General features: G+C 32.4%; 1 protein-coding gene across 1 annotated transcript; it reads right to left on the bottom strand.

Annotated features, from left to right (window-relative positions):
- Positions 1–301: 301 nt before the first annotated feature.
- On the bottom strand, positions 302–16,527 carry LOC143066740 (muscarinic acetylcholine receptor M2-like). The gene is made up of 4 exons (XM_076239551.1): positions 16,422–16,527; positions 13,528–13,779; positions 2,874–3,728; positions 302–886 (listed from the first exon to the last, which is right to left on the bottom strand). The coding sequence occupies exons 1-4, from the start codon at positions 16,525–16,527 to the stop codon at positions 714–716; spliced, it is 1,386 nt and encodes a 461-aa protein (XP_076095666.1). The 3' UTR covers positions 302–713.
- Between the last annotated feature and the right edge of the window lie 1,425 nt (positions 16,528–17,952).

Below are 17,952 nucleotides of genomic sequence, written 5' to 3'. Positions count from 1 at the left end.
CGTTTTGTTACGTTCCGCTAAGCTTCGATACGTTTTTACTAGGTTTCTACTTCGTTTCAATTTTCGCTACGTTTGTTGTTGAATTTTCAAAACATACGGGGCAGGTCCCATTTTGAACAAAGGATCACTACATTTCGATACGCTTCGTTACGTATATTTCAGTTTCGCTACGCTTTCAACACGTAGTAAAACGTAGTAAAACGTGACAGTGTGACTGATGCTTTAACGAATATATATGTAATTCAAACAATTTAATATGTATTGTTTTTTGGTATCTTTTTTAAATTTGAAAAGGGGGGGGGGTAAAAAGTTTGCCTCATGACAGATCTAGAAAACAAAATGTTTCCAATAACAAAATATTCTACTGAATTGTGGGACTGTCATTGTGGATATCATTAAGAATGTCCTTATTCTTTTGGGATAAACACATCAAATGGTTGAACTCTTTTCATGCTTTTTTAATAAAATGTGCATCTTCCGAAGTTAAAAAAAATGTTAAAACTTAAATTTGACAGAAACTGTAAACTGTGATAAAGGTTTGATGTTTCTTTTCAAAAGGAATACTATAAAATTATTCATCGGAAATTGGCTCCTACCTCTTAACTTAATATTTAGATCTACATTTTGCATACTTAAAAAAAACAGCGAATAGTATATTAAATGAGCTTGAACCGTGGCATTTTTTTGCGATAAAGTACAGTTCTAGTTCATGATTATGAAGTTATAATAGTTGATCTTCCTTGAACTTCATTTCTAACCATACCGCTTTTAATAGAATATATTTGGTTGCATGTCAGAATTCTAATAAATGTCCATCGGAAATTCATGTTGCATAGGGCATACAAGAGCGGATTAATTGTGCTGTTGATGTAGCATAGCCAGTAACCTGAAATAAAAAAGATCAAATATGAAAAGAAAACTATTTTTAGGTAAAGTTTTGTAAGACCCTTTTCAAAATATAACTAATTATCGCGCTTTTTCTAAAAAGGAAATAGTTCATTTTACTTATCGGTTTTTCATTAATCATTCTACCACAGACTTTGGGTTATAAAACGATTGTGTTTTTGTTTTATTTATTTATTTTTTTTTTTTAATTTTTCTTTTGTTTATTTTTTTTTTTTGTTATTTGTTGGACTTTTTAAGTTAAAATTTCCATATGATGAGATTTATTTTTTCTCTCGTGATAAAGGATACTGAATATGTATGGAGGACTCTGAAACTATTGGTGTATTAAACATGTATAGAAGGAGAAAAACAATAGGAAATGCAATATACACCTATTAATCAATAACAGAAGAACATTGTCGTGGTGACAAACACCTTCTTAAACATGGGTTCCGGAGAGAACGTAGGACAAATGGTCATATTAAGCTTTTATCAATAATTTGCACAAAACATTGTACTTGTACTAAGACGTATCAAAGATTTAACTCATAATAGATAACAGGATTGAAATTTGAAACGCCAGAGTCGCGTTTTGTCTACAAAAGATTCACCAATGATGCTTGAATCGAAAAAGAAAAGTTAAAAAGGAAAAATACGCTTGCTTAATTTCGAAAATCTCATCACACTTATTAAAAAATAAACAAATATAATGAAAAGACTTATCAACATATTTCCAAAACAAAACCATCATGCAGTCAATACCTGAGCTTAGTAGTTCTCTTCATTTTGGGAGGTAATCTTTTTTTATATTCTTTGAGATTTATTGTACTGAATCATTACTGGTTTACACTAGTTTACGACTAATACATCTATAATACTAAAATTACGAGGTCCAATTTGTCAGCCGTCATCACGTAAAAACGACGAATCAAAGAATTCAACTTTATATATAACTAATATAGTACAAAGGTGTAGATTAAAAATTACACCACTCCAGGCCCTTTTGTTTTCCACGTAATTAATATTGCCAATAATTAAGAAGTTCCGGGTCGAGTCCGATACCGATACCAATAGTATATTCACCTGTTACCGATTACCTTATCTATACGTTCCGCATCTGACAGGCGCACCACCAAACGGTGTATTCAGGATTAATATGCTATATAGTATTACACGGGTCATAATCATAGGGTTGACACTACTTAATTGTCAAATTGTTACCTATTGTAGTATTTTAATCAGTTAGACTTTCTAAGATAACAATACGAATACTAAAAATCTGGACTAAAATAAGGCGTATAGGTACAGTTTTCAATTTGTTAGCGGGCATGACGTAAAACAGCGAATCAAAGAATTCAATATTTATAACTAATATAGGACAATGCTGTTGATTAAAAAATACTCCATTCCAGGACCTTTTGTTTTCCAAATAATTAATGTTATCAATAATTGATAAGTTCCAGTTCGACGGGTTCAAACAGAAAGATTTGAAAGCAGAGAAAACTGTGTATCTTATAATCAGCATGACTTTATCAGATGACAATACTAATACTAAAATAAGGCTTGCGCATAGTTATATACTTTAATTCAGTCACGGACCCGCGATATACGGGTGTGTTCTAGTATCTATATAATGGTTCATAAAAGATGCTTGCTTTAAATTATTATTATTTACTTTTTTTATTATAAAATTGCTAATTTGCTCTTTAATGTTGAATTGGTTTAGTATTTTAATTCCAGATAAACTTCCAGTACTAACACGTCTGAATTTAAAAATAAAACTAACAAGCATGTTTTCTTTGTTGCAATGTACGCTCTGTCTGATTGTTACATTTTGAATTATTTAAATAGGTAAAATATGTGTTTAGTGTGATAATTCAATATTTCTTTTTTTTATAATGCTAAGTATCTGTCAAGTTGAAATATTGTTCAAATGAGGTAAAGCCAATTTATCTCTTTAAAACTTATATATTTAAATTTGTACATACCAAAATGGTACACTGCATTCGGTACACAGTTCGAGCAAAAACAAGATATAATCACATTAACATGATATGGTGTCCAAGTTATAATAAATGCTAATAGAATGGCGGTCAGCGTTCTTGCAGCTTTATCGCCTTCTCTGTCAGGATGAGGCTTTCCACCATTCCTATAAGATACTTCACTTATAGTAGATACTGTGCTATCAATTGATGCATGTCTATCGAGTTTGCCGCGACAGTTGTATGTAGCTTTGATAGCTGGAGCATCGGTTCGACATGCATATTTTGACTTAAAAGCAGCATGTTCTAATGCAGCATTGTAAACCCTTTGATAAAAAGCAATCATAATAAAAACCGGCAGCCAAAACGCCAAAATGTGAGTAGTTATGGTAACATACGCATTTGAATATAGAAATTGAATGTAGCAATCAGTGTCTGGCACGGTACGCTCGCCTTCTATGTAAGGCATCGCAAAAATCAATGGTATCCACAGTAAACTCGAAATGACCCAAACGGAAATAATCATTCTAACAACTTTTTTAGATGTCCTATTAGCTCTGTAAGTCAGTGGTCTCTTGACCGAAAAATATCGGTCTACACATATGATAACTAAATGTAATGCTGATGAATTACTCATGACATAGTCCATTGATAACCAGAGATCACATGGCAGAGAACTGAACGGCCAATATCCAAGAACAACATATACAGTATATAAAGGCATTGATATTAACCCAATAGCAAAGTCTGCAACAGATAAACTTGCTAAAAAGTAGTTATTTAGTATTCTCAATTTCTTGTTAATTCCGAAAGATATCATCACCAAAAGATTTCCACCTAAGGTTAAGAACGCAAGAATACCTGCAAAAATAGCAATTAAAATAGACTGCAATTTAGTAAATTGTTCATATTCCGTCAATGTTTTATTACCTAATGAGTTATTTGTTTCTATACAGAAACTGGTGGTAACTTTCAGGTCAATCTCTGTAGATGTGTACTTCAACGTTGACATTTCACCATCTACAAACTGAACAGCTTCCAAATGTGTCCAGATTCCACGTAAAACTTCTAGTATTTATGAAATGCATCCCTCCCATGGGCCTGTTAAATGTAGTTTGATAAAAATCATTTATGGCAGTTTAAATGCCATCTCGCTAATCGAAGAAAGTCTATAATTAATTTTATTCATTTAAGGAAGATTTTGTTTTAGATTGATGTCTATGAAAATTCTTCCATCGAATAGTTATGATTCTAAATAATTAATATTGCCGTATGAAATGGATAAAAAAAAACTGAAATTTAAAAAACGCACATGTTAAGAACACTTGGGAAGAGTATTACTAATGTACTATGTCCCATGGAGAGCTAAAGAAATATTTTAACTGTTTTTGTCAAACTTGGCGAGATAGAAATATGATGTAATACGTTATTAATTTTATTTCACAATTAAAACAGCATGTTTATCTGGAATATATAAAACAGTTTAAAATTGCATTCTCTATATGTATCTACTATGCATAAAACTGTGGAAATACATATAGCTTGACAATCTGTTTAGTTTATCCTCGAGAGATGATTTATTAAAATCCATTAATATAGTCAACTGTCTGCAGGCTATCAAATAAGGAGCACTTTAGGCAAACCTGGCACCGGCCCATGAAATTAATTAATTTCAATCAGAGATAATACACTTGATTTTTCCTGATTTGACGAACAGTCTTATCTCGGTTCAATCATCAATCATGATTTGAGATTAATGTATGACATGAAATCGTCATTTACGATATTTTAGGAAAAAGAAGAGAAAAGGGAGGAGAAATTCCTACTACCCCGTATAGCGGGTTATTTTCACGATTTTCATTGAATAAGGTATACGAATTTTTTTGGCGGTAATTATTTTGGCGAATTTAAACTTTTATCAATACTTTTGCATGTGCATTTTTTTTTAAAATTGACGGAATATATTTTGGTGATTTTGTTCTTTTCGCGAAAATAAGCAAAATTTATATCCCGCGAAAATAACCCGCTATACGGGGACTTCCTTGCTATTTGTAGATTTTTTCTAACTTATTTCCGGACTTTTCAAGTACATTCATCTCATGAATTAGATATCAGCATGAGTATGAACGAGTTTAGATAAGGCATATGCCTACCAACAACATCATAAAACACAAGAAAAAGACAAACATCTTTGAGGTCACGAAGATTCAACAACGTTCAAGCTTCTATGAAATTTGTATCACATGGGAAGCTCATGATTGCCATAATAACAGACAAAGCAAGTTTTTGATAAATATAAAACCAACAATCTACACGAAATTCCTAAAAAGATAAACGCAATGCGAAATATGGTTCATAGAATACAGCGATCTTAAGGATGTCTTCTTTATAAAATATTCTTCATTTTGTCTTTAGTTCCTATGTACATACATGTTTACCCTATGACCTCTCTCTTTTTATTCGTTTTTTTTTAACATTTGATTTTTTAAAAAAATGTGAAAAGAAGGTGTGGTATGATTGCCAATGTTCTGGGTATGTTTTTGCAATTGGAAAAGCTTACAAAAAGTAAAATAAAAACAAATACTGAACTCCGAGGAAAATTCAAAACGGAACGTTCCAATCAAATTGCAAAATCAAAAGCCCAACCACATCAAACCAGGGACTTTCTAAACTAGACTTAGTATAGAAAGTTCATGATCAAACGAATAGAAAGGTGTGTTTTAAACTGCATGATGTGTGTTTGTTTATTCTTCATTGGCTAGAGGATTATGGGAGGATTGAGATCTATCAAAAACATCACCAGCAGAGGCAAATTTAGGGATAAGTGTTTAATCATCGGAAAAGCCTACGACTTCATCATGGACCTGTTGATGGTGATTGGTAGACCATTAATGACAGAAAATCATTCAGGTTTTTTCAATGACGTTTTATTTTTTTTAATTTCCGATGAAAAATCTGAAATCTGTAACTGCCATTTTTATATACGGAATGTATTAAAAACATTATCTTGAAATATGTGAAATAGAATTATGAGTATAAAAATGTCTCTTTCAATTCAAAACGCATGGTGATAACCGAAATTAAATCCACGCGATAACCTTCGAAATAATGTATAAATATGTTGAAGTAGTTATTGAAATTTCATTTTCAATTACATAAGTCATAGAATATATTTGAATAGAACAGCAAGGAATATTAAAGAAATATGATTTTATTTAATTTTCGTTGAAAATATATGTATTAATAATTGAAAATATTAATACTGGTTTGAATCACTGGACTTGAAATTACGTTGCCATAGATCATACTGTAATCTGATACTTTGAAATAATCATGATATGCAGTTATAAAATTGTATAAGAGACTCAATTCCAAATAAACTGTTTATCGAGTTTCATTTAAGAACATGTAGCTATTTTGGGTCAAACATATGATAGACAGTATAAAAAAGATAATGTGGTATGATTGCCAATGAGACAACTATCCACAAAAGACCAAAATGACACAGACATTAACAACTATAGGTCACCGTACGGCCTTCAACAATGAGCAAAGCCCATACCGCATAGTGAGCTATAAAAGGCCCCGATAAGATAATGTAAAACAATTCAAACGAGAAAACTAACGGCCTTATTTATGTAAAAAAAAATGAACGAAAAACAAATATGTAACACATAAACAAACGACAACCACTGAGTTACAGGCTGCTGACTTGGGACAGGCACATACATAAATAATGTGGCGGGGTTAAACATGTAAGCGGGATCCCAACCCTCCCCTAACCTGGGACAGTGGTATAACAGTACATCAAAAGAACGAACTATAAAAATCAGTTGAAAAAGGCTTAACTCATCAGATGGACAAAAATACAAGTGGACGTATAGACAGGACCACTAATATTGGCGTCATCATTTGTCTAAGGTATCACTTGGTGGACTCATTCATATTAGTCGTTTTGAAAATCTTGAATTGCTGATGTTTATTTTTGTTACAGTAAAAAGTAAAATCACCAAAATACTGAACGTCGAGGAAAATTCAATCGGAAAGTCCCTAATAACATGGCAAAATCAAATGACAAAACACATAAAAAACGAAGGCACAACAATTGTCATATTCCTGACTTGGTTCAGGCATTTTCAAATGTAGAAAATGGTGGGTTGAACCTGGTTTTATAGCGCTAAACCTCTCACGTGAACGACAGTGTCATCAAATTCCGTTATATTTACAACGATGCGTGAAAAAAACAGACAAAATAAATAAAATATTCAAGATTAAGATTAAGAAAACAGAAAAACATAATAGGGATAATTATATCAAATACTATGGCAATAACTCGTTACATATATATACTATATAAATTTACTAACGATAACCCCGTGACACATGCACTTGTTTTATTCTTCCGAATTTATTTTGCTGACTTGGATTTACCACATATTTCGTCACAGTGATTCAATCAAAGGAAGATTTATAATCTGTCAGATCCTTCACTATCTTTTTTCGATTTTCAGCAGTAATATTAGACTATCTTAAACAGTAACTCACATTGTACCATTATGTTCTGTGTGAACAGCTGATGATGATTGTTACCAATTTTGTTCAATTGCACCTTTGATATCTGTGGAGATTTTTTCGTAAAGGTTGACAGAACAAGAAGAAGGATTGTTCATTAAAGTGTAACCTGAATATAAAGTGTATTGTTACATTAAATACATAATATAAAACTTCAGCCAGCCACATAGGCTTATGATGCACTGTTTGAATCGTTATTTAACATACATATAATTAAGAGAATTTATCATTGTTCATAAAATTTAGTGTCATGTTATATATACGAGCGAATTGCAAAAAAAAAGATAAGATAAATAATTTCAAATCAAATGATCATAGTGTTAAAGTTCTGATATGATAGCAGTCTGCTATAAAATTTGCCACGAGTTTGCTAAGTTTGTGGTTACACAGTTTATCAGTGTCAGAAAGACCAGAAATATCACGGAATGTAACACAAATATGTTCAAACAGTTTGTTTCTTTTCTCTGTATATTTTGGACTGTGGATCAAAAAGTGTATTTCGTCCTCAATGGAGTTTGTATCGCACAATTTACAAGTTCTGCGTTCTACTGGAATGTTTCTATTTCGTCCCTTTTCGATTTCTAAGGGAAATTTCCCACAACGCATACGTGAAATAGAAGATCGCCGATTTCTAGTTAAGCAACGTTTTAGAAAAGTTTCTGTTGCAAATTCTGTTTTAAAATGTTTGTACGTTCTCAGTTTAGGCATAATTTTGCTGAATATTGTCTAACCAAGATTGTTTATGTTTGTTTTCTAAATGCGTTTTCACAGAATCGATAAAGTATGGTGTTATAATGTGTTGTTTCTCTAGAAAAAGTACATCGTTGAGTCCGCATGAATCAAACAGTGTCTTTGCGTGATTGAACCACGTATCACGATATCTGGTAGACATACTTTGATCCCACATATAGACACACTCAAGTGGCAAGATTAAGGGGTTATGATCGTTTCCCGTAATTGTACGTCGGATCATATTAGGTTTTTACTTTCCTGCAGTATTGGTACCAGTTCGAGCTTGACTGTTTTATGATACATAGTATGGCCTATGTATTCAGCGTGCATATAGAGTTTTCTGATATAGAAACTGTTAATCTTTACTCCCCTGAAACCAGGGGGTGATGCGAATAAGACCCGACGTATTTGGGGATCATAACCCTCGTTCTCTTTAGGCTGAACCTTGAGGAACTTAAGCATCCATTGCTACCAATGGTGCACAGATTTGTCAGTTAAATCAATCATGTCGGCATTCTGTAATCATGTCAGACCTCGTCATTCTAAGTGAACTGTGGCCGTTATTTCCACATTAGTTATTTGTTTGTTATGTTTTTGCCTGAAACTTGATTCTTTGATTAACTGGTAGACATACTTTGATCCCACAAGAAAACTTTACGACATATTCTAGTGTCAGGTAATTTAATTAGTTTACAATAAAGAGTTAGACGCACACCACTATTGACTTGAATTCTATGATGAATCGGATACCATCCCATATCTGGCATGTCAGTTAACTGCTAGTAGTCTGTTGTTATTTATGTATTATTGTCATTTTGTTTATTTTCTTTGGTTACATCTTCTGACATCAGACTCGGATTTCTCTTGAACTGAATTTTAATGTGCGTATTGTTATGCGTTTACTTTACTACATTGGTTAGAGGTATAGGGGGAGGGTTGAGATCTCACAAACATGTTTAACCCCGCCGCATTTTTGCGCCTGTCCCAAGTCAGGAGCCTCTGGCCTTTGTTAGTCTTGTATTATTTTAATTTTAGTTTCTTGTGTACAATTTGGAGTTTAGTATGGCGTTCATTATCACTGGACTAGTATATATTTGTTTAGGGGCCAGCTGAAGGACGCCTCCGGGTGCGGGAATTTCTCGCTACATTGAAGACCTGTTGGTGACCCTCTGCTGTTGTTTTTTATTTGGTCGGGTTGTTGTCTCTTTGACACATTCCCCATTTCCATTCTCAATTTTACGTATATATATATATATTTATATATAATTTATAACAAGTAAAAAAGGGTACAACATCACCATTAAATAACTATAAAATGAACAAATATTAGATATTTTGATAACTGATATCCTTTTTCAATAATAGCACGATGTCAAATGAATCATGTAAAAATATTGAAACTGAGAAACTTTTTCTAAATCTCGAAATTTATACAATTTAGGCGAACACCACAGACGCTGATACAATTTTAAAATTTCCAAACACGGTGCAAAGATTACAAAGATATGCCAAATGAAAATAGTTATTTTCGATGTGAACTGGCACAATTTTAAATTTCCAAAGGTTGTGACAGTTTAGATGTTATAACTGCATTGAGGGCAGTCCTCAAACAAAAACATCAAAAACGTCCTAACCGATCCAAGTTTGAATAATATTTCAAATTTGACAACGGTAGGGCAATTGCAACAGAAACTACATATTTAAGCCTCCCAAATGAATAGCAGTCTAATAATGATTAGAAAAATAAGTTTGATCTAATGAGGTAAAATTATTGAACGTGGCTACGTACTTATACATCCATCCCGAATGAATGAAGCCCTGTAATTTAAACTGGTATTTTAAAACGAATTTCGAACTGTAAAGCCGGAGATACTGGAAATAAGTGAAGACAGGAAAATGAGGGACTCATGCTATGTTTTTTTCATTTATGCCCTCTGGGGAAACTGTCCGTAATATATAAAGTTATATGTAAGTTATACGTCCTTGTATTAATGTATGAAATTCCGGAGTGTAAATAAAAAAATATAAGTATTTGAAATTTGAAGTTGAAATGAAATTAATACATCCATGTACTTCACATCTGTGTTTATCTCTGTATATCCATATAAATATTACTATTCCTTATTTTTAACTTGAAGAACGATGAAAGGAATTGGTAATAAAACATGTATTCCAATAATCTGGTTAGGTATATAAAGTCCTACTTTATTCCTTAAAAAAGATGATTGATATTGGCACACTATTAGTAGTGATGTTTAATTATTTTTTTACAATATACAAATAGGCAATCATTATTACTATGGGGACCAAATGTGAACCTTTCAGTGCCAATATGTTCCTTTATTTGTATGATAATCGGTTTGTACACTGGGTTTTCAAGATGCTTGATAAGTACCTAGAATTATCCTTTAAATTTCATACTTTGCTATAAAAATGATGTCCTCACACAAAATAACGTATGTGTTGAAACTATTGATGGCAACAATCCGACAGGCTTGATTTAAGGATAGCACAGATAGATTTGTTCTACTCCATACCTTCTAAATTGACAGTGAAGGTCGTTAGAGAACCTAAATTTACAACAAAATAAATGACTTCAATTGTCCTATTATGATTTTTAACTTAAGTAGCAACTATTCAGCAGCTCTTGTAAATAGACGACTTATATACCTCCCAGTTGATATTATGTTCCAAGGTTTGTGCTTCCAATCAGAATTTGTTTAAAAAAATGTTTTACCAATAAATGAGATGTGGGCTGTATGTCAACTAGATAGCGACCCAACAACACATAACAATGGATGTCTATCTAGAGGTCAATAATCAATTTTCAACAATAGGCAGGTTTATAAACAATATATCATGCTATAAATCATCAATGTTTTAATATAGGTTTACTGCTTACATAGAAGCTGTTGAAACAAGAATTCTAAATCATAAAGTCGTCGAGTTTTACACACTCCTGTTGTTTTATTATTGTTTGAATAATATATGTGTCAAGGATATGTTCCATTTCTTAAAGCAAAATCTTCCTTTATTCTTGAAGAATGACATATGTGAATTTGATTTAACATTAAATTATCACTATTTTTCAGCAACATAACAGTGCTAAAACACACTTGAATCAATCCTTCTTGTTTTGGTTGAAATACTCTTAAGTGTGATGTTTATATACTCTTGTTTGTCTTTGTTTCTATTGATTATAGTTGTCTTGACATAAACCATATGGCTTTTGGTTACTACCTACTTGTCTTCTTAATTTTTTTTATCTTTGCTTAATCCTGTTGCCTCTTGGTGGAGCATAGGCCACTCACGATATTTCTCCATTTTGTTCTGTTCTTTACTAGCTCCAGATCGTGCCACTTGTATCCTTCTTTCTCCATCTCGACTGCAACATTCCTTATCTAGGTGTATCTTGGTCTGCCCCTGTTATGCGTTCCTTGTGGGTTCCACTGTAAGGTTTGCCTTGTAATGTTAGTTTTTGGCTTCCTCAGTATGTGTCCTATCCATCGCCATTTTCTCTTTTTTAACTCTTCATCAACTTGGAATTGGTTGGTCTTTTCCCAAAGATCTTTGTTTGATATCTTCTCAGGCCATCTCATTCTACAGGATTCTATATATTATATTTCAATTTTTTTTATTAATATTGACAAAAATAACAAAAAATGTATGAAGCGATATATTCTTAATGCATATTAATACCGGTACATTACAAGAAATATACTTTTTCCATCAAATCTTCAGTAGCTGTCAAAGCAGATACTATTTAGTACAAAATGTATCGTTAATACCCAGATATGATGGAGCATGTCACCGGTGTGTATGTCCTAAGCCGTGTTGGTTGATTTCTGTCATACCGGTATTGGCAATCATTTCATATCTCCTCATTCATATACATTTTGCATATCAATAAAGTGGTATTTTATTTTCTTTGGGACACTTTGAGAGTTTTTTTTGGTAAAAAACTCTACTGTTTTTAGAGATGCCGACATGACTCGAGCCATACCATATAAGTTGGTGCTGTTGCTTACGTGCAAGCAAGAGGGTTTGAACTAACATTCTTTAAAACGTTGTAATACTGGCCAATAGTCTATAATAAACACCCATATTGATTAGTGAACATCCATCCATTATTCTATATAAATCTTGCTACCAAAGAATTGAAAAAGATATCACAGAGGCAATTTAGTAATAGAAAAAAAGACAGCATCATTGATTCAATTGCCTTGCCCGATAGGAACATATGGACAGACATGACAAGGGTAACACTTAATGCCCACTTCACCGTGACGGCCATACAAAAAGTCACCATGAAACTACACAATATTTGAATTTCAAAAATGCACTTCAACAAAAAAATCTATAGGGTTATGCTTTAGACTAATTCACTGTTGCTAAAGAAGCTGTAAAACAAATCTGATTGTATGAACATTGGAGAGAAAAAAAAGACTGTCAGAGGTAATGCTTCACTGAGTAATATTTAATGAATATTATGACATTTAATGTTAGTTTAACCAAAAACCCATAACTTGTGAAAACAATATGAAATACAGTATGGTTTTATCTTTGTTTGAGACTGTACAGTACCTGTATCTTTGTACATCTTTGGCAGATGCTTGTCCCATTGGCAATTATACCACAGTCCTTTATTGTCATATAATAATATTTGCAATCATTTCATATCTACTCATTCTTATATATCAATATAGTGGTATTTTACATTCTTTTGCTGATGTGCAAGCAAGAGGGTTTGAACTGTCATTCTTTTAAACTTCCTTATACTGGCCCATAGTCTATAATAAACACCTCTAATGATTAGTGAACATCCATTCATATTCTATATAAATCTTGTTACCAAAAATGAGGAAAAGATATCCCCGAGGCAATTGAGTAATAGATAAAATACAACATCATTGCTTAAGTTGCCTCAGCCCATAGGAACATATGGACAGACAGACGGAATAACAAAGGTAACACTTAATGCCCCCTTCACTGTGGCGTGGCATACAAAAAAAAAACACCTTTAGACTACACAATATTAGCATTCAAAAAATGCAGTTCAACAACAAACAGCTATAGGTTTATGCTTCAGACTAAGTGACTGTGGCTAAAGAAGCTGTAAAACAAATCTGATTGTATGAACATTGGAGAGAAAAAAGACGTGTCATAGGTAAAGCTTTTTCACTGAGTAATAATTCATGAAAATTATGACATATAATATTAGCTTAACCAAAAATCCAGAATTTTTGAAAACAATATGAAATGCTGCCTTTTATTCAATAAAACACATTTATAAAGAAACAAAGAGAAATTGCATTAAAGTAGTTTGTTGATAAAATTCTAATTAGAACCCTATCACAGTTGGAAGGTAAAACTTTTGAGGAATAATGTTTATTTTTATTCTGAAAGAACCACAATACAGCAAACATCACTCCGACAGGTTTGTAAACATTATCATCCATGACCAAGTTCATAGCCTCTGAAACAGGTATATCTACTACATCTATCATTTCTCCCTCCTCTTCTAATCCTCCTCCTTTAGACACCCTCATAGCATCTGTGACTTCAGTAAAATAGATTGTTTGTAAAGATCCACTTGTTCCACAACCACCTCAGAAATAAAACAATGAAAAGCAGAATAATAAAAATACATAATTCCAAGGCAAATTTTAAAAACAGAAAGTCCCTTATCAAATGGCAAAAGCTAAACAACTTCATGGTATTATATAAAAAAGTTAACCTTTTATTGAAGGGACACCTATAGCTTAATAGACATTGATATTTGTATATTTCGCTAAAATGGTATAAAATCAACGCTAATAGGGTTATCGATGTGCACTAAAACGTTTCATTTATTTCGCTATTAAAGATGGTCCATCAATTCGTTGAAATGTTCCATCCAGTGAAATAGTGTTGGAACACAGTGACCGAAATCCTAAGCACTTGTCGAAATCGAAGTTTCCAATATGAGATAAATACGTTACATCATCGGAATGTTGGAACTACCTTCAATTGAAAGATTTGGATGACAAACCAATACCAAAATTACTTCCATTACTTTTTTCTTATTTTGTGGATGGGCGAGATGTTTTCAACATCCAGTGGTTAAGTAAACATACCAGCTTCCGGTTGCATGGCTTTTGTCTGCCGGTTTTCTGCTCTTTGGTCGGGTCTCCTTGGTCAGTCATATAATTGTATTTTATGCCACTGCCTCGACACACAATCCTGTCCTATCTTTCCCGACCGAGACTGATCTATGGAATTGTACTGTTTTACATGATTAACAGGACGTGTCCCACATGTTTCGCAAGATCTGCTTTACCCTTATGAAGCATCAGCACCACTTGTTTTTGATGGGGTTCGTGTTGTTTATTCTTTAGTGTTCTATGTTGTGTCATGTGTACTATTGTTTGTCTGTTCATTTTTGGCCATATGGTGTTGTCAGTTTATTTTCGATTTATGAGTTTGACTGTCCCTCTGGTATCTTTCTTCCCTCTTTTATGGGCATTATGTTCTCTGGTCTGTGCTTCGTTCGTTCGTCTTTTCGTCCGCCCGTCCGTCTGTCCCGTTTCAGGTTAAAGTTTTTTGGTCGAGGTAGTTTTTGATGAAGTGGAAGTCCAATCAACTTGAAACGTAGTACACATGTTCCCTATGATATAGTCTTTCTAATTTTAATGCCAACTAAGATTTTTTTTCTCTCCATTTTCACGCTTCACTGAACAAAGATAATGATAGCGCGGATGGTGCATCCGTGTACTATGGACACATTCTTGTTCTGTTGTGGTTTGTGAACTGTTTGTTGTCTTTACCATTTTTACCAGTACAGGAGTTATCAGTTTATTTTCTTTTCTATCAGCGACATATAATACAATATTATATTATATGTCTCTGAATATATTAATGACGTATATATATATATATATATAAGGTATACGTCCTTGTATTAATGTATGAAATTCCGGGGTGTAAATAAAAAAATATCAGTATTTGAAATTTGAAGTTTAAATGAAATAAATACATCCATGTACTTCACATCTGTGTTGATCTCTGTATATCCATTAACGGCATATAAATATTACTATTCCTTATTTTTAACTTGAAGAACGATGAAAAGAATTGGTAATAAAACATGTATTCCAATAATCTGTTTTAGGTAGATAAAGTCCTACTTTATTCCTACAAAAAGATGATTGATATTGGCACACTATTAGTAGTGATGTTAAATTATTTTTGACAACATACAAAAAGACAATCGTTATTACTATGGGAACCAAATGTGAACCTTTCAGTGCCAATTTGTTCCTTTATTTGTATGATAATCGGTTTGTACACCGGGTTTTCAAGATAATCGATAAGTACCTAGCATTATCCTTTAACTTTTATACTTTGCTATAAAAATGATGTCCTCACACAAAATAACGTTTGTGTTGAAACTATTGACGACAACAATCCTACAAGCTTGATTAAAGGATAGCACAGACAGACTTGTTCTACTCCATATCTTGAGTTCTAAATTGACAGTGAAGGTTGTTAGAGTACGTAACTTTACAACAAAATAAATGACTTCAATTGTCCTATTATGATTTTTTACTTAAGTAGCAACTATTCAGCATCTCTTGCACATAGACGACTTATATACCTCCCAGTTGATATAATATTCCAAGGTTTGTGCTTCTAATCAGAATTTGTTAAAAAATGTATTACCAATAAATGAGATGTGGGCTGTATATCAACTAGATAGCGACCCAACAACACATAACAATGGATGTCTATCTAGAGGTCAATATTCAATTTTCAACAATAGGCAGGTTTATAAACAATATATCATGCTATAAATCATCAATGTTTTGAATATAGGTTTACTGTTTACATAGAAGCTTTTGAAGCAAGAATTCTAAATGACAGAGTCGTCGAGTTTTACACACTCCTGTTGTTTTATTATTGTTTGAATAATATATGTGTCAAGGATATGTTCCATTTCTTAAAGCAAAATCTTCCTTAATTCTTGAATAATGACATATGTGAATTTGATTTAACATCAAATTATCACTATTTTTCAGCAACATAACAGTGCTAAAACACACTTGAATCAATCCCTCTTGTTTTGGTTGAAATACTTATACTCTTGTTTGTATTTGTTTCTATTGATTATAGTTGTCTTGACATAAACCATATGGCTTTTGGTTACTACCTTCTTATTTTTTTTATCTTTGCTTAGTCATGTTGCCTCTTGGTGGAGCATAGGCCACTCACGATATTTCTCCACCTTGTTCTGTTCTTTACTAGCCTCTCCAGATCGTGCCACTTGTACCCTTCTTTCTACATCTCGACTGCAACATTCCTTCTCCAGGTGTATCATGGTCTGCCCCTGCTACGCTTTCCTTGTGGGTTCCACTGTAAGGCTTGCCTTGTAATGTTAGTTTTTGGCTTCCTCAGTGTGTGTCCTATTCATCACCATTTTCTCTTTTTATGCCCCACCTACGATAGTAGAGGGGCATTATGTTTTCTGGTCTGTGCCTCCGTTCGTCCGTCCGCTTCAGGTTAAAGTTTTTGGTCAAGGTAGTTTTTGAAGAAGTTGAAGTCCAATCAACTTGAAACTTAGTACACTTGTTCCCCATGATATGATCTTTCTAATTTTAATGCCAAATTATAGTTTTGACCCCAATTTCATGGTCCACTGAACATAGAAAATGATAGTGCGAAGTTCAGGTTAAAGTTTTTGGTCAAGGTAGTTTTTGATGAAGTTAAAGTTACATCAACTTGAAACTTAGTACACATGTTCCCTATGATATGATCTTTCTAATTTTATTTTCAAATTAAAGTTTTGACCCCAATTTCACGGTCCACTGAACATAGAAAACGATAGTGCGAGTGGGGCATTCATGTACTATGGACACATTCTTGTTTAACTCTTCATCAACTGGGGATTGGTTGGTTTTTTCCCAAAGATCTTTGTTTGATATCTTCTCAAACTGATTCTACAGGATTCTATATCTTATATTTCATTTTTTTTTATTAATATTGACAACAGGGATGGGGTAATTAAAAATGTAATGGTAATTAAGTGTAATGCATTACAATTTTCCATGTAATTGAATGTAATGTGTAATTGAACATTTTTTAAATTACATGTAATGGTAATTTAATTAATTACATTGAAAAAAGCATGTAATGCTCAATTACTTTTGAATTACATTTCAATTACATGTACTTTTATGGTGTTAAAGATAAGGATTTGTGTTAAATAATATAAATTGAAAAATTAAGTGTATTATTCAAATATTGATATAACATGCTTTTTAAATATATGAAGTCTGTAATTTATTCTGAAGTTTTTTTATCATTTATTTGACTTGCAGATTTTTTTGAATAGTCTTATAATTTAAAAAATGTGAGAATCATATACAATATATAAGTGTTTTTCAGTTTTTAAGAAGGATCTTTTAACTATATAGGTTGATAAGTAATGAATCACCTTGTTAAACATAAACAAAAAAATGTGTCACTGTGAAACATCTTTCTTAAACTGTTTTTTTAGAATTTAAAATCATTTTGTCAAATTAGTCTACACAAAAGGATTTTAGAAATAAAAATTAACAGCTGTAAAAACAAACAGCAATTAATCAGATTAAAATGTCCAGGGGCAATGCCACTGTTACATGTATTTCATCTAATTAGCAAAATATTGCTAATATTTAGACCAATTATATTATATACATTGTATGTACTAAAAGTTATTTTCAATATTGTGACAAGCACACTTTTTAATATTTTTAAAGTAAAA

This window comes from Mytilus galloprovincialis, chromosome 3 (assembly GCF_965363235.1).
Source record: "Mytilus galloprovincialis chromosome 3, xbMytGall1.hap1.1, whole genome shotgun sequence".
Classification (NCBI taxonomy): Eukaryota; Metazoa; Mollusca; class Bivalvia; order Mytilida; family Mytilidae; genus Mytilus; species Mytilus galloprovincialis.
This window is presented reverse-complemented; position numbering and strand designations above follow the sequence as displayed.